The sequence below is a fragment of the Nanorana parkeri genome, unplaced genomic scaffold, assembly GCF_000935625.1.
Source record: "Nanorana parkeri isolate BGI_ZX_2015 unplaced genomic scaffold, ASM93562v1 scaffold12, whole genome shotgun sequence".
NCBI lineage: Eukaryota > Metazoa > Chordata > Amphibia > Anura > Dicroglossidae > Nanorana > Nanorana parkeri.
Window position 1 is genome coordinate 290,512 of NW_017306280.1, and position 18,673 is coordinate 309,184.

Here is an 18,673-nt window from a genome sequence, read left to right on the forward strand (position 1 = left end):
GGGGGGCATATTATTGCGCCCCGGGTATTGGAATGAAAGGTCAAACAAGATTATATACAGAGTATCACAAACTAGGAATGCAATTATTTCTTGCAATTTGGAGAAGGTGCCAATTATTTTGTCCAGTCCATTTTTGGAGTTTTGCGTGGAAGGTGTCAGCTTTGGCTTTTTTTTTTCTTCACTTTTTTGTGAATTACCAATACAGACAAAGAAATAAACATGAGAATGCCTAAACATTTGTATTTGCAACAATTTTCTGAGCGAAGTGGTGCATTATCTGACAGAAATACAGGGGTGTCAATATTTTTGGCCATCATTGTAGGTATAATAGTCAGGTGTCCACATGCCTTTGACTACATATTGCAAGAATGGCTTCACAACAATGTGTTTCGGTAATACTTGCATGCATACTTGCGCATTATGACAAAAGCTCTGGGAACCAGCAGTGGATATTGGTTCACATCAATGTCTACAGAAAATCAAATTACCACAAGAGGATACTTGTTATTGATTAGAGATATTATTTTGTTTTGGAATAGGTGTCCCCGTTGGAGGATTCATCCTCACCTGATTTTCTGGGGAAAAGTGTAAAATGTTGGATTTCCCTTCACTTTTTTTCTCAGGGACAATGGTCGCCAGAAAAAATAGAAGGGTGAATCTCCCCAATGTGGACACAGCAGTACTGTATTCAAAACGAAAAACAAAAAAATATTGTGGGTACAGATACTTGTGTCTGGATCTGTAAGTATATTACGTTTCTGAATTACTTTCTTTTCTGTTTGCCTACTGTTTTACAGGTTTTTTGTAGAAGGTCATCAATTATTTATCAGCACTTTCTATTAGGTTTATTTGCTGCAGTATGTATTTTTTATTTGTTTCCGATGTGAACAACAGGTAAAGACAATGCTTTACTAATAAACTGCAAATTACACAATGTTCACAGCAGCCCATCTTTGTGCAGTTCTTAATTATTTATGGTCTTTCAGACATATTCCTTAGTCTGCACAAACTTTAACAGACTCTTTCAGTCACACAATGTAGAGGATGTGGTTACTCATAGCTGACAATCCAGTTTTCATTAAAGTATATCTAAAACCAAGAACAAAAATGTAATATATTGCAGCTTTGTGTTCCTCAGATGACGTGGCTGCATTAGTTTTCTTTTTTTAAAGCTCTTTTGCCTTTAGTTTCACCTGGTGATCTTGCCAACAACACCATCTGTACTCGGGTGACCACGCTCACTCATCAAACTGTATCCATCAAGGAGCAGCATTGTCACCCTAGAACAGGACTACAGAACACTTCACCATAACATAGGAGGAGGTGTTTTTTAGTTCACAGAGAGATCTGAAAACAATGCTAACTGACTACAGTCAGCAGAGGGCACAGGAAGTTATCAGCTCACAAGATTTCTGGCATGAACAGGTATTTTTTGAACTTATCAAGCAGATGTAACAAAACACTTTCAATGGTATATTTAATAGACCAAATAGGAGAAATTGATTGTTAGGGTTTACATATACTTTAAAGAATTTTAAAACAATGGAAGCTGACCCATGATGGGTTGCTGGGGGTTACTGAACTTTGTATATTGCCATAACTTTTAAAGCTGTAGTTGTGTGCCTTTTGCTGTATACAAACCTCTAATGATGGTAATCCTAGTTCTGAATCTATGCTGGTTAGTTTTAAAATCCTAGTGTCATTCCTGCTGGAATATAGAGGCAGCTCTATACTTCCGGCGCTGTGGGAAGATCGGCAGCTGTGAAAGTGCAGGACCAGAAGTAGTGTGTTGCCTGTACATTATGCCAGGAGTGAGAATAAGATTTTGAAAATGACCAGCGTGGATCCAGTCCTAGGATTACCATCATTAATTATAACTTGTTTTTTTATAGAGCACAGTGCAAAAAAATTAATTCCTGGAGTTCAGCGTTCAAGTAGACACCTCAGTAACATTAAAAGTCTGCACTGTGGACTCATCTACAGTAGTAATTCTGTCACAGACCTCCATAAATGTTTGCAGGGGACACGAACATCCAACAACAATAGACTTTGCTAAATGACAGGCAGCCTATTTCTATCACTAATTTACCTGATAAATATCCCTCATTGTTTTCAAATTATCATTCACTACATTTTTTTTCTATTTTCTTCTTGCCAACTTTAGATTTTCCAGTGTATTGTCAACACAGCAGAATCATTACTTTTTAAAAGCAAGCTCCATATGGTATCCTTGTACAGCATTAACCTCACGCAGAGCTTACAATGACCAAGAAGCCACTTTCAAGCTATGCTGATAATATTCACAGTTATATTATTATTTTTAGATGCTTTGCCAACAAAAAAAAGAAAAACTTGTACGACATCACTGCTTGTAAGGTGCCAAGTTGTGAATTAAAGTCCCTTCAAGACACGGAAGTCCTGAATGCAGATTAAATAGATCCTGTCAAGTCTCTAAAATCAGCACTGCCCTGCAATAGATGGCATTGTAATTGCTCGTCTCCTGGTGACCTGGTTGCTTTATCCAACCCTACATCACTGCAGAACACCAATGTAGGGGTCAGAGGAAGGAATGATGGTGTGTGTCGGAAGTCCAAGACATCTGACACTCCCGGAAGTATCATATGCTGAAACAACTTGATGAGCATGCAGAGCTGGAATGGAAGAGAGATAGAAGAAACAGGCTACAGGAAAGTATACTCGGTCTTCTACTGCAGGAGTGTGTTGGTTTTCAAAGCAGAAAATGTCCATCTTCAACCCTGCTCCAAGCTCATTTCCTCTTAGGGGGCGTTAACATTTGATCCAGCCCGCCCACGGCTGTTTTTTCAAATGATCTCATTGCTGTGGCCGCGCTTCCTCTCTTCGTGCACAGCTGTGTTTTGTCAGCTCGTGCAAGCTGGCATTTGTGAGCGGGAAGTGAGAAGGCAGCAGCAAGAGACGGACTCAGCCTCCCTGCACATTCAGTGCTATTTCCCTTCTCTCATCAGCGATCCCCAGTAATTAGGATGTCAGCATAACACAGGGGGAGAGAGAGAGGATAAAGAGCCATCCCTCTCTCCATCATTTACCAGAAATGGGCAAGTCCATATATGGTGAATGATGTCACTGGGTATCCCTGCAGACTGGCAAGCATCCGATCAGCAGGGATCCCCAGTGACATCATTCATCATATATGGACTTGCCCATATGTGGTAAATGATGGAGAGAGAGAAGGCTCCTTCAGTCGGGGGCGCATACGTGCAAAAACGACGATTGCGCCCATTACGCCGCACATGTTACATATCGCCGCGAACGTCACAGTGAGAGCAATAAGTCTAGGGCCATCAATCACTGATAACACTAAACTGATGAGCGGTAAAAGCTTTTAAAGTGTCGCCTATGGCCAATTTTGGGTATGGTAGTTTTCTGCGATTTCGCGGGTGCGCACAATTTTAAAGGATGACATGTTTGGTGTCTATTTATCCGAAGTAACCCTGACTTTTATATTTTACCAAAAAACTGGGTCATAATAAATGTTTCCTAACATAATGTAAAAAAAAAATATTTTTTTCAAAATTTTCTTTAATTTTTCATAATTATAGTAAAAAATAAAAACCCCAGTGGTGATTAAATACCACCAGTACAGCGTTGCATGACGGAATAAACTTCAGTCAAAGTACTGCAGCGCTGAATACTGAAAAATGGCCAGGAAGGGGGTCTAAACACCTGGTCTTGAAGTGGTTAAATAAGGGTTTACAGCCTTACTGTGCATTTTGGCTAATTAGAGTAAATTACATAATTTACTTGTTTAGCCTAAGGAATGCATTAATAAAGAAAAGATAGAACCATATAGTTCTCCTTTAACCTGTTTATTAATGATATTGGGGAAAGTGTTAATAGTGTTTGTGTTTGCAGATGATACTAAAATTGGGAGGGTAATAGACAGGAGCTTAGTCATTATAACACTTCAAAAGGACCTGGATAAAATAGGGGAGTGGGCAACTACATGGCAGATGACGTATAATTTTGTAAAATGTAAAGTAATGCATTTTTGGGTTAAAAAATAGATAAGCGGAATACACATTGATGGGTACTGAGACTAGGGAAGTCAGAAATGGAAAAATATTTGGGGGTCATAGTCAACTGCAGATTGAACAATAGCATGCAATGTCAGGTTGCAGCTTACAAAGCTAGCAGAGTACTATCTTGTATTAAAAAGGGAATGTAGTCTAGAGACAAAGCAATCATTTTGTCACTTTATAGATCACTTGTTCGGCCTCATTTTGAGTATACAGTTCAATTTTGGTCACCGATCCACAGAAAGGATGTCCTGAACTGGAGACAGTCCAGAGAAGGGCAACAAAACGAATTAAGGGGCTGGAGGACGAAAGCTATGAGACAAGGTTGCGAAATTTAAACTTGTTCACGCTGGAAATTAGATGATTAAGGGGGGACATGATTTTGATGTACAAAATGTTTAGTGGTGATAGCAACATCAGCAATAAACATTTTACTGTAAATTCCCTAAAAAAGACTAGAGGCCACCACCTAAAATTGGAGAAATGATTTAACCACAAAAGGAGTAAGTGCTTCTTTTCAGTGAGAGTGGTTACATTTTGGTACGCTCTGCCACAAGCAGTGGTATCAGCAGAGAGTATTGAATCGTTCAAAATAGATACCTTCCTCAGAGACCATAACATACAGGGTACAGGTACTCTTAAAGACTAAAACACAAAAGGGACTCCTCTATACACACGTGTGCATAAACACACACAGTCACACAAAGGTTGAACTTGATAGACCTGTGTCTTTATTGAACCTCAAATACTATGCAACTATAGATACTCTATATATGAGTTACTACGTCCGCAATCATGAATGAACAGGAAGTGATGAAAAGCGCTTCCCGGCCAATGGGCTTCCGGATTTGCTAGCTTCCTGACCAATCGGGCAGCGCGCCATTGCACGCTACCCAGCTTCCTGATTGGCCGGGAAGTGACGAGAGAGCATGGAGCCGTTTCCTGGCCAATCAGGAAACCGGGCAGCGTGTAATGATGGGCTGCCCGGCTTCCTGATACAGGAAGTACTTGTGCTAGGTATCGGAGCATTTGGGCGAGTACGAGTACTGACCCAAATACTCGGTATCGGCACCGATACTAGCATCGGTATCGGTGCATCCCTACTTTTACTCCTCATGAACCTCATGAACTACCCAGATTGGACCCCCAACAAGCAAAATTAACTGTCAATAACTCTTAACTTTTCGCACATTATCGATATGGGCGACAACATCCCTTTGCAACTTCCAAAGCGATATCTGTATGGCAAAAAAACAACTTCTAGCTAAACCATTACACTGATTCGCAAGATAATATTACTCATGTATTATGTATTTTGCTAACTTCTAATGTATCCAAAACTCCCATTGTTTTTATTGTTGTGCAAACCTATCTAGAACACAAAATAAATCTCTGTACATTTCCTTGCTTACTGAAGAAAAAAATATGTATTGTAATAGAACATTATACACTTGTGTTTAGGACTTTTAAAATATATATTTAATTAGAATATGTTCCTGACAATTTTATATATAATGGCCCCTGGATGTTATTGTATTGTCTTTAGCAAAAAATCAGTTGCTAATATCTAAAAAGATCTGCAGGAATCGTGTATTTCTGCCACAATTACTTTGTTATTAATTATTATGTTACTTAAAGGGAACAGGATTATAAAAACCTTTATTTAAACCAAATAATGCTTATGTACATTGTTTCCAAACCATCATCAATGTGGTACTGATCTCCAGAACCTGGCTGCAGACAAGGAACAACTTCTATCCAACTGGGTGATTTGGCAATCCAACCATCTGAATATCAAGTGTGGCGCAGTTACAAAGAAGGTAATGGGCATAGCAGGACTTTAGTGTGGAGCATACATTGAGGCATGCAGCAGAATTCAGAGGATGCTGGGCCACACCTGGAAAGATGTGGACAAACGTTAAAGGTACAAGCTAGGGATGCACAGATGCCAAGTATTTGGGCGAGTACTCACCCAAATGCTCCCGACACCGGAACTTCCAGTATCAGGAAGCCTAGGGGGAAGTCATTACATACCGCCCGGCTTCCTGATTGGCTGGGAAGCCGGCTCCATGCTCCTTCGTCAGAAGCCGGCCAATCAGGAAGCCGGGCAGCGTGTTATGACCCGCCGCCTGCCTTCCTGATTGGTTGGGAAGCCGGCCAATCAGGAAGCCAGGCAGCAAGTCATTAACCGCTCCCCGGTTAATGACTTTCCGCAATAACATGTTTACAGTATTGCATGTACATTTTAATTTTATAAAATCACATTACATACAATAATATTACTGATATTCTGTGTTATCTTGTTGCATTTTCACCAAGTATTTGTTAATAGCATTCTACAGAACACTAGCACAATAATAAAATACAGAATGTATATAGACACAGCATGCCACACACATCACTAATGACACGCAGCACAATTACCTCTTGTCGATTCATCCTCAATTGGTTGTTTGAACAAGGTTATATCTTTGAAAGTACAAAGAAATAACACAACCTTTTCGTGCTCATTCCGTATTGGTGCAATTTGCATATAAAACCAAACCGGAGTTCCTGCAGGAAGGAAAGAATTAGTAGTGATGCTGGATTACACAACTGCAAACAGAGAGAAAAAAAGGTGTTTACAGCTATAAATTACATTATGAAACAAGCAAAAGCACTGTGGCCATATACATTAAATACATCTGACATTTAGATCAAGTAAAACTGCAGTGCCTGTATCTGTTCCTTAAGATTCTATGGTAAAAGTGCCAACAATGGGGGAGGCCAGCAAAGTTTTACAAGCTCCCTCTTGCTGAGACATTCAAAAAGGTATCAGAAAAATGGGAACACTTCTTAAGTTGCCACCGGCTAGAATATCAACAAAATGGTGACCAATCGTCTTCTGGGTAATATGAAATAGGATTAGTTGGTCACATACACAGAGGTGCATTTATCTTATCTTAACAACTTTAATTTATTAATGTATCACATATAGTCACTCACAGTAATACGAAATAGGGAGAACACCTGTCACGTATTAATTAATTTTAACTTCTGCATACTAAATACTTGTGTACTCCTTGGATAAGCCAATGCTGTGTAGAGCAAGGATATGTGCAAAGTGCGGGAACCTACCGAAGACTAACAGATATCAACTCACATAATATAGGAAACAAATAGCTTACATTAAGAAATGGCTACTTAAAAAGAACACCATGAAAAAACAACTAGACATTTATCAGTTCAAGTAGGATATATTTGCCAAGCCTGCCAATGTCCTGATAAAAGGTACAAGTTATAAACATTACATATACATAGGTACCTGTGAGGCTGTCAGTTTGGGCTTGCCTTTTCTGTACTGAAATCTCAACCAGTGTTGTCAGCAATTCCCTACTCCTCCTTCCTCCCACCCCTCTCCAAATGCATACATTGGTTGCCTTCCGAGCACGACAATGCAATGCTGCTGCCTTCACCCCTAGGTGCTGCCCCACACTGTGGAGATGTCGTTCTGGGGGCATGCTTATACCAATAGGAACTGAGCTCCCAACAACTGCTCCTGCAAGAAATTTACAAGCTTGCTGATGTTGTCATAGGGAGTTAAAAACGTTTTTGCTTGCTACAGGAACAAGGTAAAAGGAAAAAAACAAAAGAGAAACAACAAAAGAGTGCTGGGACGTACTTTAGAGCAGGACTTCTTAATGTTTGGGTTGCGACCCCACATGGGGTCACGCAGCTGAATGTGGGAGGTTGCGAAGAAAAATCTGAATCCCCAATCACCGGCCCCCCAGAGCTCCAGGACCGCCAGCACCCCCCCTCTTACCAGGTCACTCTCACTGCGCCTGGAACAAGTGGGGGATCGTGCAGCGTGAATGATCTTCTGGCACAACTGCTAGTGAGGGAAGTGGGGATAATCCTCCCCCCTCACTATATTGCCCGCCACCGCACGACGGAAGATTATTCACGCAGGACCAACAGTGACTACATGCAGAGGTGAGGTGGGTCTCAAGAGGGTGAAGTTTAAACAGATTATTAAAATTGAAAGATGAAGTTGTTATATTTTTGACTGAGCAGAATTCCAATTTTGTTAATTTTTTTCATAATGACTTATGGATTTCAAAACTGTGTTATTTCGAAAAACTCAATGATTTAAGCATGTCGCTTCAAGGAAAACATTTTAACATGTTTATGTTAAAAGATAACATTTAAAAGTTTTACTAAGAACATATGGAGAAATAGGGTGGAAAATGGTTCTTTAGAAATGTTTACAGCTACAGGAGGATTTTATAACTGAAAATAACCTTACCAAAGATTTAATTGTAAGAGTTATAATTGATCCTCCGAAGTGTCTGGAGACACAGTTTGAAGAGAAGTATTTCTGAAAGTTTGATTCTGAAAAACTAAGTTGAGTTCATAAACCATACTCAATTGAAATTTTAAAAAGTCAGTCATCTCCCATTAGAATTTCAATAATTTGTTTTTAAGTTATCAAGCGACACAGGTTTAAAACTTGAGTTTCCTAAAAAAAAATCATTAAATTATTTTTGGCTTGGAATTAGGACAGAATTTCCAACCATTTCTGAAAAGGCCCTTAAACATACTTCTGCTATTTTGTACTAAGTATTTATGTGAAGCGGCGTTCGGTTATAAAATCGAAATATCGATCAACTCTGGAAAATGTTGAAAATTCTCTATGATCTGCAGTATCAAATATTCTGCAAAGATTGAATTCTTTATGTAAAAACAAGAACATCCATCTCATTAGTATGCAAATTTGATTTAATCTTTACTAAATGGTAACATTATATGTATACCAAAGAATTGTTTTAAATAGGGGTGCACCGATACCACTTTTTTAAGACCGAGTACGAGTACCGATACTTTTGATCAAGTACTCGCCGATACCAATTACCGATACTTTTTCTTAAAGGGACAGGTCACATTTTTTCTAAAGCAATACAAACTAATGCTTTAAGGTCACTTTCTTAATATTATGATTCATGAGATGACGAGGGAGCGTGACGCCGGCTTCCCGGCCAATCAGAATGCCGGGCGCTGCGTCATTAAACGGCGCCCGGCTTCCTGATTGGCCGGGAAGTTGGCTCCATGCTCTGTCATCACAAGTGACGAGAGAGCATGGAGCCATTTCATGGCCAATCAGGAAACCGGGCAGCGTGTAAAGATGTGCTGCCCGCCTTCCTGATACAGGAAGTACTCGTGCTAGGTATCGGAGCATTTGGGCGAGTACGAGTACTCACCCAAATACTCGGTATCGGTGCATCCCTAGTTTTAAATTAAATTTCTTTATGATTTATTATCGGTAAATGTTTGATTTGTATTCCTTTTCTATATACCCGGGGGCATGTAAACATTTCCTCGGGCGAAAAGGGATCACGCGTGGAAAAAGTTTAAGAAGCCCTGCTTTAGAGAATTAGAAGGAGGTTTTTGGGCAAATTTGGGTAATGCCTAGCATACACATACATTTTGTTATATAAAGGTCCAGACAATTAAAAGGCTCCAGTGAGTGAAGGGGAGACTTAGGCAAGTATAGCTGCATGTTAATGAAAAATAATTAAAAAAAATAAAAATCCTACAGAATGGGATAAAGGGAGTTGAAGGTAGAGATGAGAGGGGGGTCACATTTTGCCTGGAGTGGGGCTTTAAAGCATACAATCCCAAAACATCTAATCAGTGAGAAAATAACCAAGATAAGCAACCTTCATTACTCTGAATCACAGCGCATTCATGCAACTGAACATTTATATTTACTCACTAAATCCTTAAGTAAAATCAATATTAAAGAAAGAGATCTTTATAATCCTTAAATAAAAAACTTCTAAGTTAACATGATGGGGATTTTAAAATCCACCGTTGAGGTCACTCTAAAAAAAAGACAACATAGTTGAAAAATTTAAATGCTTAAAAACATTCAGGCCCCATTCCCACTAAGCGATTTTTGCCGCGTGATATTGCGAGAAGTCTTCGGCTAATGCTATTCAATGGAGCTGTCTTAGCTCCATGTCGCCCCTTTGCTCCAGCAGGACCCTTTTTTCGGCGGATTTTGCGCGATTTTTCTATTTTTTAATGGAGCCCGGCGGTGAAGGTCACGCTACCGTCGCTGGATCGTCACCCCGAAAGTCGCGCTATCCCAGCCGCACGGATCCGTTGCAAAAGGTATGTCGCTTAGTGTGAATGGGGCCTTAAGTCTATCATAAATGCACACTGATGTTTCGCTACCTTCACGTGTTGCTGACTTCCTATTTAAAAAGTCCCTCCACATTGTAGTGGTGTTTAATTATTTTAATTATATTATACTATAGTTTTTATTCCTTTTTATTTCTTTTTTAAATGTATGTGAACTTTATATCTACTTTTAGTATGTTTGGCATCATGTTTCCCCACATAATGTTAAGCAAATAGTTTTTTTGTGAATCTGTTGAAAAATTTGTTAACCTGGAGATCCTGCCAAGAACAACATTTTTTGTTGCAGGCAAACAATGCTCAGCCATTTCCTCTCAATTAGCAGCAGCACTGCCAGCCTGTCCTGGGAGCCCCTTAAGTTGCCCACCGAGCTGCTGCTTAATGGGAGGTAGTGGCTAAGCGCTATCACTATGAAACAAGAAGTGCTATACCTGGTAGGATGTCTAGGTAAGAAAATTTGTAATCGATTAGAGAGAAGAGGCCAAACATATTGAAAAAAGGTTTAGATACACTTTAAGGTTCACATCCAGGCACTACCCAAATGTAACCCCAAACCCACCGCTTTCCCTCTCCCAGCATTCATTTTTCTTTTACCTTGTCCCTGTAGAATTGAACAGCTGAGTTTTGTGGGCAAGCTCTAAGAAGTCAAGGCAGCAGCAGTTTTTTGCTGGGGAAGAAATCAATCTTTGCGTGTGAAGAGAGGAACAGAAAGGGGTGGAGGATAGGTGACATTCTATAGTCCAGCAGGCAGGGCTAACAATGCTATTTAGTGTTGTTAGGACAAACAGAAAATTAGGTGCACGCTGGATTTCTGGCAAACTAACAGGTATTTCTCTTCACTTAAAGTATTTTTAAATGGTTAAAACATGAGGATATACATATGCATAGTATATTTGCCCTGACATACCCTTTAACTTTATTACTATAATGAAGGGGGCTGACGAGTCCTCTACTATTTTTTTTTTTTCTTTTGCTGTAACAGTCCATGTTTCTTTTTTTTAATACATTCTTCATTTAGAATTTTTACATAATAATACAAAAACAAACTGCCACCTGGACAGCATATCCAACATAGACATTTCATCTTAATATATGCATTTAAATAAAATATAATTAAAATTTTATATAGCATATCTCCTTTTATTCTACCAATTTATTGTACCAAAAATCCTCTACTTCATAGTATATAGGGAGTGACAAGTACTCTTTTTTACTTTTTTAGACATCTGAGGTCTATAACTGCTGAAATTTCTCCTCACTGCCAGAAGTGTTAAAGGTGGTGCGCTCCACAGAGATGCAGTTGCTCCCTATCCCCAGCCCTGGCATCAACCAAGGTCTTGGCAGCAGTCAGGGAAGCCTGAACGCATATCATGCAAGGGTTGCCTGGCTGCTGCCAGGACCATAGCTGATGTCACGGCTGGGAAGAAGCAGCTATGTCTCTGTGTAGCAAACAAGCTCTGACACTCCCAGAGGTGCAGGAAGTGCTTGAAAATTTAAAGTCTACTTTCAGCAAGGAATTGAAGCAATACTAAAACATAAAGCCAGCCAGGCTCACAGGTATGTAAATACTTTTACTCAGTATGTTTATCTGGTTAGGAATAAAGTGGTTATGTGTTCTCTTTAAGCACCGTATTCATGTCTCTTTTTTGTTGCCTCACAAGCCATTTAGACTCAAGCTTGTATTATATAACAAACAAACAAAAATTCCTCTGGCAGCTGTGTTTAGTTCCCCTCCCAGGTGGTCTTCTAAATGATGCAAAACAAGTATTTCACAAGGGAGAACACCACACATGTTGTGAAGCAATCCTGATATTTATAGATCATGATTCATGGCACACATTAAACTATATGATAAAAATATTTGTAACTGCCAACTTAGCAAATTGATTTGTTGGCATCTTCCTAGTTCTTCCTTAAAGCTGAACTCCTGGGAAAATTCAAAGCTACCCTTGCAGTGGTATTCCCCCACACTGCAGGGAATAAATGTAATTTTTTGTCTTTAGTATCTTTCAATGCAGTTTTACTTACCTTATCCATTGCTTCAGCAGGCTTTCTCCTCTCAGTGATACCGGTTCCAGGAAGCCGCTTCTCTTTGGCGCCCAGTCAGTCGTAGGCACTCTGATGTCTTCGCATACAGTGCAGGACCAGAAGTGCTGCATATAAGAGAGGATGTCAAGGGCCAAACCTCAACCCAGAACGATAGAGAGAGGAGGAAAGCACCAGCTGCCTGGGAAGCAAGGTATAAGGCAAGTAAAGCTGCTTTTTAAGGCTACCCTAGACAAAAAGCAGCAAGGGAGTTCCACTGCAAGGGTAGTGTTACATTTTCCCATTAGGTTCAGCTGTAGAAAGAAAATCTTAAAGTCAAAAATTCACATTTTCCCAGCAGGGTGGATTCTGTTTCGTAGCTATGGGTGCAGCACCCTGCACATAGCGCTTTGCTTTTTTACAAATTTTATTTAATGGGATAATATTGGTGCCGTATCTTGAGAATACTTAAAATTCAAAAGCAATTCTATCAATCTGGTAAACATGAGATGATGATGATATACATACTGCTCTTCTTGTACAAGAGGACTTCAAAACAGTTTGACTCGTAGTTATCAAATGTCTGCCTAACTTTTTCAATCGTCTTCTTGTCCGTCAGTTCACCATACATAAAACTGCAAAACAAAGGAATATTTCAAATAGAATTACTTTATCTTTCAATTTTAAATAATTTATGAATTAGAAAGAATAGAGACGAAACAAAAGGAGGGCCTGTGCCAGAACAGTTTTATATTCCTTGTTTGGTTTGAACAACTCTTTGTAAAATCAGCAGAGCAAGTAAAGCTATTAATCACTTTGCAGTATATGATAATATTATCAAAGGCTACATTGAAAGCATATCATTTAGTAGACATGCCAGGATAAGTGAAAATAAAACTAGTAAATACACAGATGAATAGCTTTATCACTTATGGATCTGGCTCAACCTATTCCAACCTCCATGTGAGACTGGTCTGGTCTAGAAATTGGTGCACCAGTCACTGCAATATTGGAGCCAGAAAGAGTAAATAATGTTTACCATTACCTTTATTAGTGCAGGGTGCCCTCAGGGGTGGGTCCATAACACCCTGCACTCGCAATATGTCCTCAGAGTTAGACTCAAATTGTACTTTAAAACAAAAACATACCTCACAACTTTCTGAGCTGATCAAGGGGAATACCTTTATCTTAGCTTAAAGTGCAACAGCAAATGGCATACCTCTGTCATGCCTTCCAGCACCCCACCTCTCCCCCAAAAACAGACCATGATAAATATGGAAAAAATAAATGGCTAACCCTGCAAGTTCTGTTTTCACCACAAGTTTTCCTTTATACTGACTTTGTGATGTAACAAATGCATAATACAGAGATTGGGCAGAAGTAGTATAACACTGTATAATGTAGTACAACACTTCTGATTATCAAAATACTACATTTCTCTCTATACAACAGCAAACCAAAAAAAGAAGAAAAAAACTGAGAAGGAAAGATTGGGATTTCGTTCCAAACCAGGGATAGTCCCTCCAAATGAGGGACATTTGGGAACTATAAAATAAAACAAAATCACCATTAACAGTCTCTCCTGTTGCCCATATTAACCAATTAACTTTCCTTTTGCAGCACTGTGCCTACCACTAAGTAGATGAAGCTCTAGCAATATTGATGATCTAAGTTGAACACATAATTCTAGTGTTTACTGTAGATGGCAGTTTACACTTGTGGTGTGTGTTTATGAGATTTGGTTAATGAATCCCTAGCCATTCGTGTTTACATATCTGATGTTTGTGCATTGATTCTTGGGCACTGGGAACATTTCATGCAGCCGTACAAATTAATTGGGCATTGCATTTGTGCTCCAGGACATGATGTTTACATGAGAGCCTTTATTCTCATATATAAAGTATACTGTGAATAAATTATATTGATTTTACACTTCAGTAAAACCTCACAGTTTCTCCACATTTATATTGTATGTAACCAAAACATAACATGAAATACTACAGCACTAAACAGGAGTAAGTATATTACCTATAATGTAAAGAATAAGCAGAGGCTTTGGTCTAAATGGCAATTCCACTCAAAATAGTTAAAGCCCCACTGCAGCCAAAAAAATAATAGCCCAGCACAAGATAAAATTAAAAAAAGCAAATGGAATAATCACCACCTCGCAAATCAGAGCTAGGCCTCATCCTGCCTGAAGCCCTGTGTTATTACACCCACTTCCTGTGAGCCCAGGGAGTCATGGACACCCAATGGGCTCACAAGAAAATTATGCATATCATTTCACAGCTGCGTACTCTGCAGCATGCAGGATCCACCCACCTCAGAAGGAAGATAAAGAGGACATATAATGTTTCCTTGAGAATTGTAGCCTCACTGAGCTAATAAACTTCAAGTGGGCCTGTGGCTAGGCTACAGACATTGAAAGTTTACTGTACATGATATTACAAGCAGTAAATGGGCTTTAAAACAATTCAAAGACCTCTGTAGCTGTAGGTACTATGGAATAATGCATCCTCAAAGCTTATAGCTCAGAAACAATGAGGTCCTTCGAGTTTACGCTCTCAGCAGCTTAGTTTACTCTGCTACCCCTCCGCTCCATTTAAATTAGAGATTGGAAGGCTGTTGTGGCCCTAATGGGAGAGAGCAGGAGAAGCGGAGCTACTGAAAGAAATACTTTGGTTCTTTAACAATAACATAGTCATATAAATTCTGTGACCTCTCTAGTTCTAGGCTGTTCACTTAGGCACATCAGCCCCTGCTACAATCTCTAGCCTTGCGAGAATACATGGGGACTATTGAAACTCATAATTTCTGAGAATGGAGGCTTTTTAAGCACTGCTTAATGCATGAAAGTAGGAGGGGCTTAAAGGATAGGTCCAACTGTAAATATTAATAAATAAAAGAAAGCACACTACTGCTGTATTAGTTATAGGCAAGACCCATCCTCTCTTACCCCAACAGCACCAAGATCTACTCTGTTCTTGCCTTAATGGCCTCCAGTATCTGTTGTCAGCCTCCTCTTAAAACGAGTGACCCCCCCTGTTGCCTGTGCACCTAACTCAGGTACTACCCTCAGGTAGAAGCAGTACATTTTTAAGGCACTGCTCCTCTTAGATCTCTGGACACAGGTATAAGTTGCCCAGAATGTTTGCAAACATCCTGTGGTAGCCACAGTGAAATAACTGTGGTCCTGAAGATCGAGAGAATGTCAGCATTTATTTAAAAGTGTAACCAGACATTCTGGAACTGCAGCAAATCACATGATATTATTGGATCTTTCCATTTCCCACATACTGTGGCCTCCACAACATGTTTACAAACATTCTGGAGACTTCAGCAATTCCAATATTGAACTGGCAGTAGAATACAAATTCCGGCATTGCCATATATTTTCCGGCAAGTTCGAAGGTATATTTGTGACTAACTATAAAGTTTCAATCTTGCGGTCTGATCATTGGGGGGAGAGGAGACTAAGAAAATGCTTCCTTGTGCCTGCAGCAGACTCTTGGCATCACTTCATCCTAGGCAAACTCACTGACCGGAGCTTAAGCTTTTTGATTATAAATAGCAGGTTTGTTTTTTTTGTGTTTTTTTACTGAAAATTAAATTTTATTATATTTATCCCCATTTATTAAAAGAGGTCAAACATGAAACACACATTATGGGAATGCAATAAATTCTGCTTTATACTAATATGGCCCCAGAGAAAAAAATCTACTTTTTATAACACCAAGGGTCCTTGGTGTTATAAAAAGGTTAAAAAAACCAAAAACAAAAACAAAAACAGAAGTCAATCCATTTGAAGCTTAGTACTGATATACTGCAGTACATCAAAAGGTATTAAACAGTCACATATTGATTGCTCTGCTCACTTATAAGCAAGTTATCCCTGCTGAGAAACAATAAACACACAGAAAAGAAAAAGCTGTACGAAAAATTGTGCATGCCCCTAAATAATTGTGTTTTGATGGGAACCTCCATGGAAAACATAAAAAGCAATTTGAAGCTTCAAGATCAAATTTAGGGAAAAGATGTGCTTGCAATGTGCTTCTGTCCCTCTACAAGTAAAATCAGCTAGCTAACGGGTCCTTAGCTTCACTAACAGCACTCAACAGACAGACCTTGAACAGGAACTTTCCCCCTCTTTAACCTTCTTGTCAAGGAGAATTCAGAGCCGTTAGCCGAGTGGAACACGTGCCAATTTGGCACTAATATGCAGAGACCTATATTGATTTGTAACGTACTTAGCATTGCATCAAATCTGCACACATTGCCGGTATCACATCCTACGTGTACAACTTCCAAATGGAAATAGAGAAATACTTCAAAGCTCAACTCTAGGCAGATATAAAAAGGTACAGATTAATGCAACTCTATACTTATTAACATTGCTGAATGTATTATTTTTTTTAATGCAAGGGGTGTGAGTAACTGGATTTGACTTGTTTACACCCTGTACAGAAGAGCACAGAGAGGGAGAGATAGAAATAGCACAAGTAGCCAATCAGGCGTGCTGCAGTGCAAGGAGGATTATGAGAGGAGAAGAGAGCAAAATAAACAGGTTGTTTCTCTCATCACTATTCAGTTACAGGGTGAAGGCGGGGAGGAGACCTAAGGCCTCATTCACACTGCCGCACGTACGTGTGTATTGTACCATATGCAACACATGCAAATAAATGGCTCCATACACATAGCCGCGTATGGAGCCGTATATTTGCGTAGCTTATATATGCACAAAAACAGAATGGAACAGAGATGCGCCCGGGCAGCGTATTTCTGCGTATTTACGCGCACATACGCGTGTTTACGTGCATATACGCGCATACAGCACATTAAAAATTCCATTACAAGTGATGCATTCTGGGATTGCATATAGTGCACGCATATACGAAAATACGCTCGTATATACGCGCATAGACGCGTATATATGCAATATACAATTTTGCTTGCGTTGTGTGTGAATGAGGCCTATAAGTCAACATGAAAGTGCAGCAGAGAAAAATCAGGTCCGCTGCCCAGGTCCACAGAGCTGTATATATTCTAGAACTGGATGGAAAGAAATACAACTCTTTTGGCAGGTAAAACAGCTCTCATATGTGCATTTCATCTGTGTGTTTAACTGTTTAGTTAAAATATCACTAAGCTAGTAAAAAAGCTAATCAATTTCAAAATGACCTTATTTTTGAGACACAGTGTAAAATCTACATAAAAACAGAAAATAATGATTTGCAAATCTCTTAAACCCATGTTATATTCACAATAGAAAATAGAAAACATATCAAATATTTAAACTAAGAAAAATTACCATTTTAAGAAAAAAATAACGTCATTTTGAAACTGATGGTAGCAACACTTCTCATAAAAGTTGGGACAGGTCAACAAAAAGCTGGCAAAATAAGTGGTACTTACAAGGAAGAGGTGGAAGAACCTTTTGCAACTAATTAAGTGAATTAGCAACAATCAGTAACATGATTGGGTATAAAAAGAGCATCTTAGAGAGTCAGAGTGTTTCAGAAGTAAAGATGGGCAGAGTTTGATCAATCTGTGAAAAGCTGCATCTAAAAATTGTTGAACAATTTCAGAATGATGTTCTTCAACGTAAAATTGCAAAGACTTTAAATTTATCACTATCCACAGTACATAATATCATCAAAAGATTCAGAGAATCTGGAGAAATCTCTATGAGCAAGGGACAAAGTCGAAATGCAATTTTGAATGCCCGTGATCTTTGGGTCCTCAGACGGAACTGAATTAAAATTAGGCGTGATTCTGTTATGGACATTACTGCATGGGCTCAAGAACACAGTTTACCATGCCATCCAAAAATGCAATTTGAAGCTCTCTCATGCAAATAAGAAGCCAAATCTGAGCATGCCACTGTCTTCTCTGGGCCAAAGCTCATTAAAAATGATCTGCTGCAAAGTGGAAAACTGTTCTGTGGTCAGACATCTCGAAATTTGACATTCTTTTTGGTAACCATGTGAGCTGTGTCCACTAGACTAAAGATAAAAAGGAACTTCCAGCTTGTTATCAGCGCTCAGTTCAAAAGCCAGCATCTTTGATGGTATGGGGGTGCATTAGTGCATATGGAATGGGCAGCTTGCATATCTGGAAGGTGCCATCAATGCTGAAAAATATGTGACAGAGAAGACCCAGGACTGTTGAGCAGTTAGAGTCCTATATCAGACATTTACAGGGTGTTGTTAAAAGAAGAGGGGGCATGCTACAGAGTGGTAAACATGGTCCTGTCCCAACTTTAAGACATGTTGCTGCCATCAATTCCAAAGTTATCTTATTTATTTTATTAAAATGGTACATTTTCTCAGTTTAAACATTTAATAGGTTTTTGATTTTGAATAAAATATGGGTTTATGAGATTTGCAAATTCTGATTTTGTGTAGATTTTACAT

General features: G+C 39.2%; 1 protein-coding gene across 1 annotated transcript in view; it reads right to left on the reverse strand.

The window, feature by feature from the left end:
* The window catches only part of KCNH5 (potassium voltage-gated channel subfamily H member 5), a 220,708-nt gene that overhangs the window by 163,990 nt on the left and 38,045 nt on the right, over positions 1 to 18,673 (reverse strand). Inside the window, exons 3-4 of the mRNA XM_018556196.1 lie at positions 12,789 to 12,895; positions 6,480 to 6,608 (exon numbers count right to left, since the gene is read on the reverse strand). Coding sequence (XP_018411698.1) covers positions 6,480 to 6,608; positions 12,789 to 12,895 — 236 coding nt within the window. The remainder of the gene's footprint in view (positions 1 to 6,479; positions 6,609 to 12,788; positions 12,896 to 18,673) is intronic.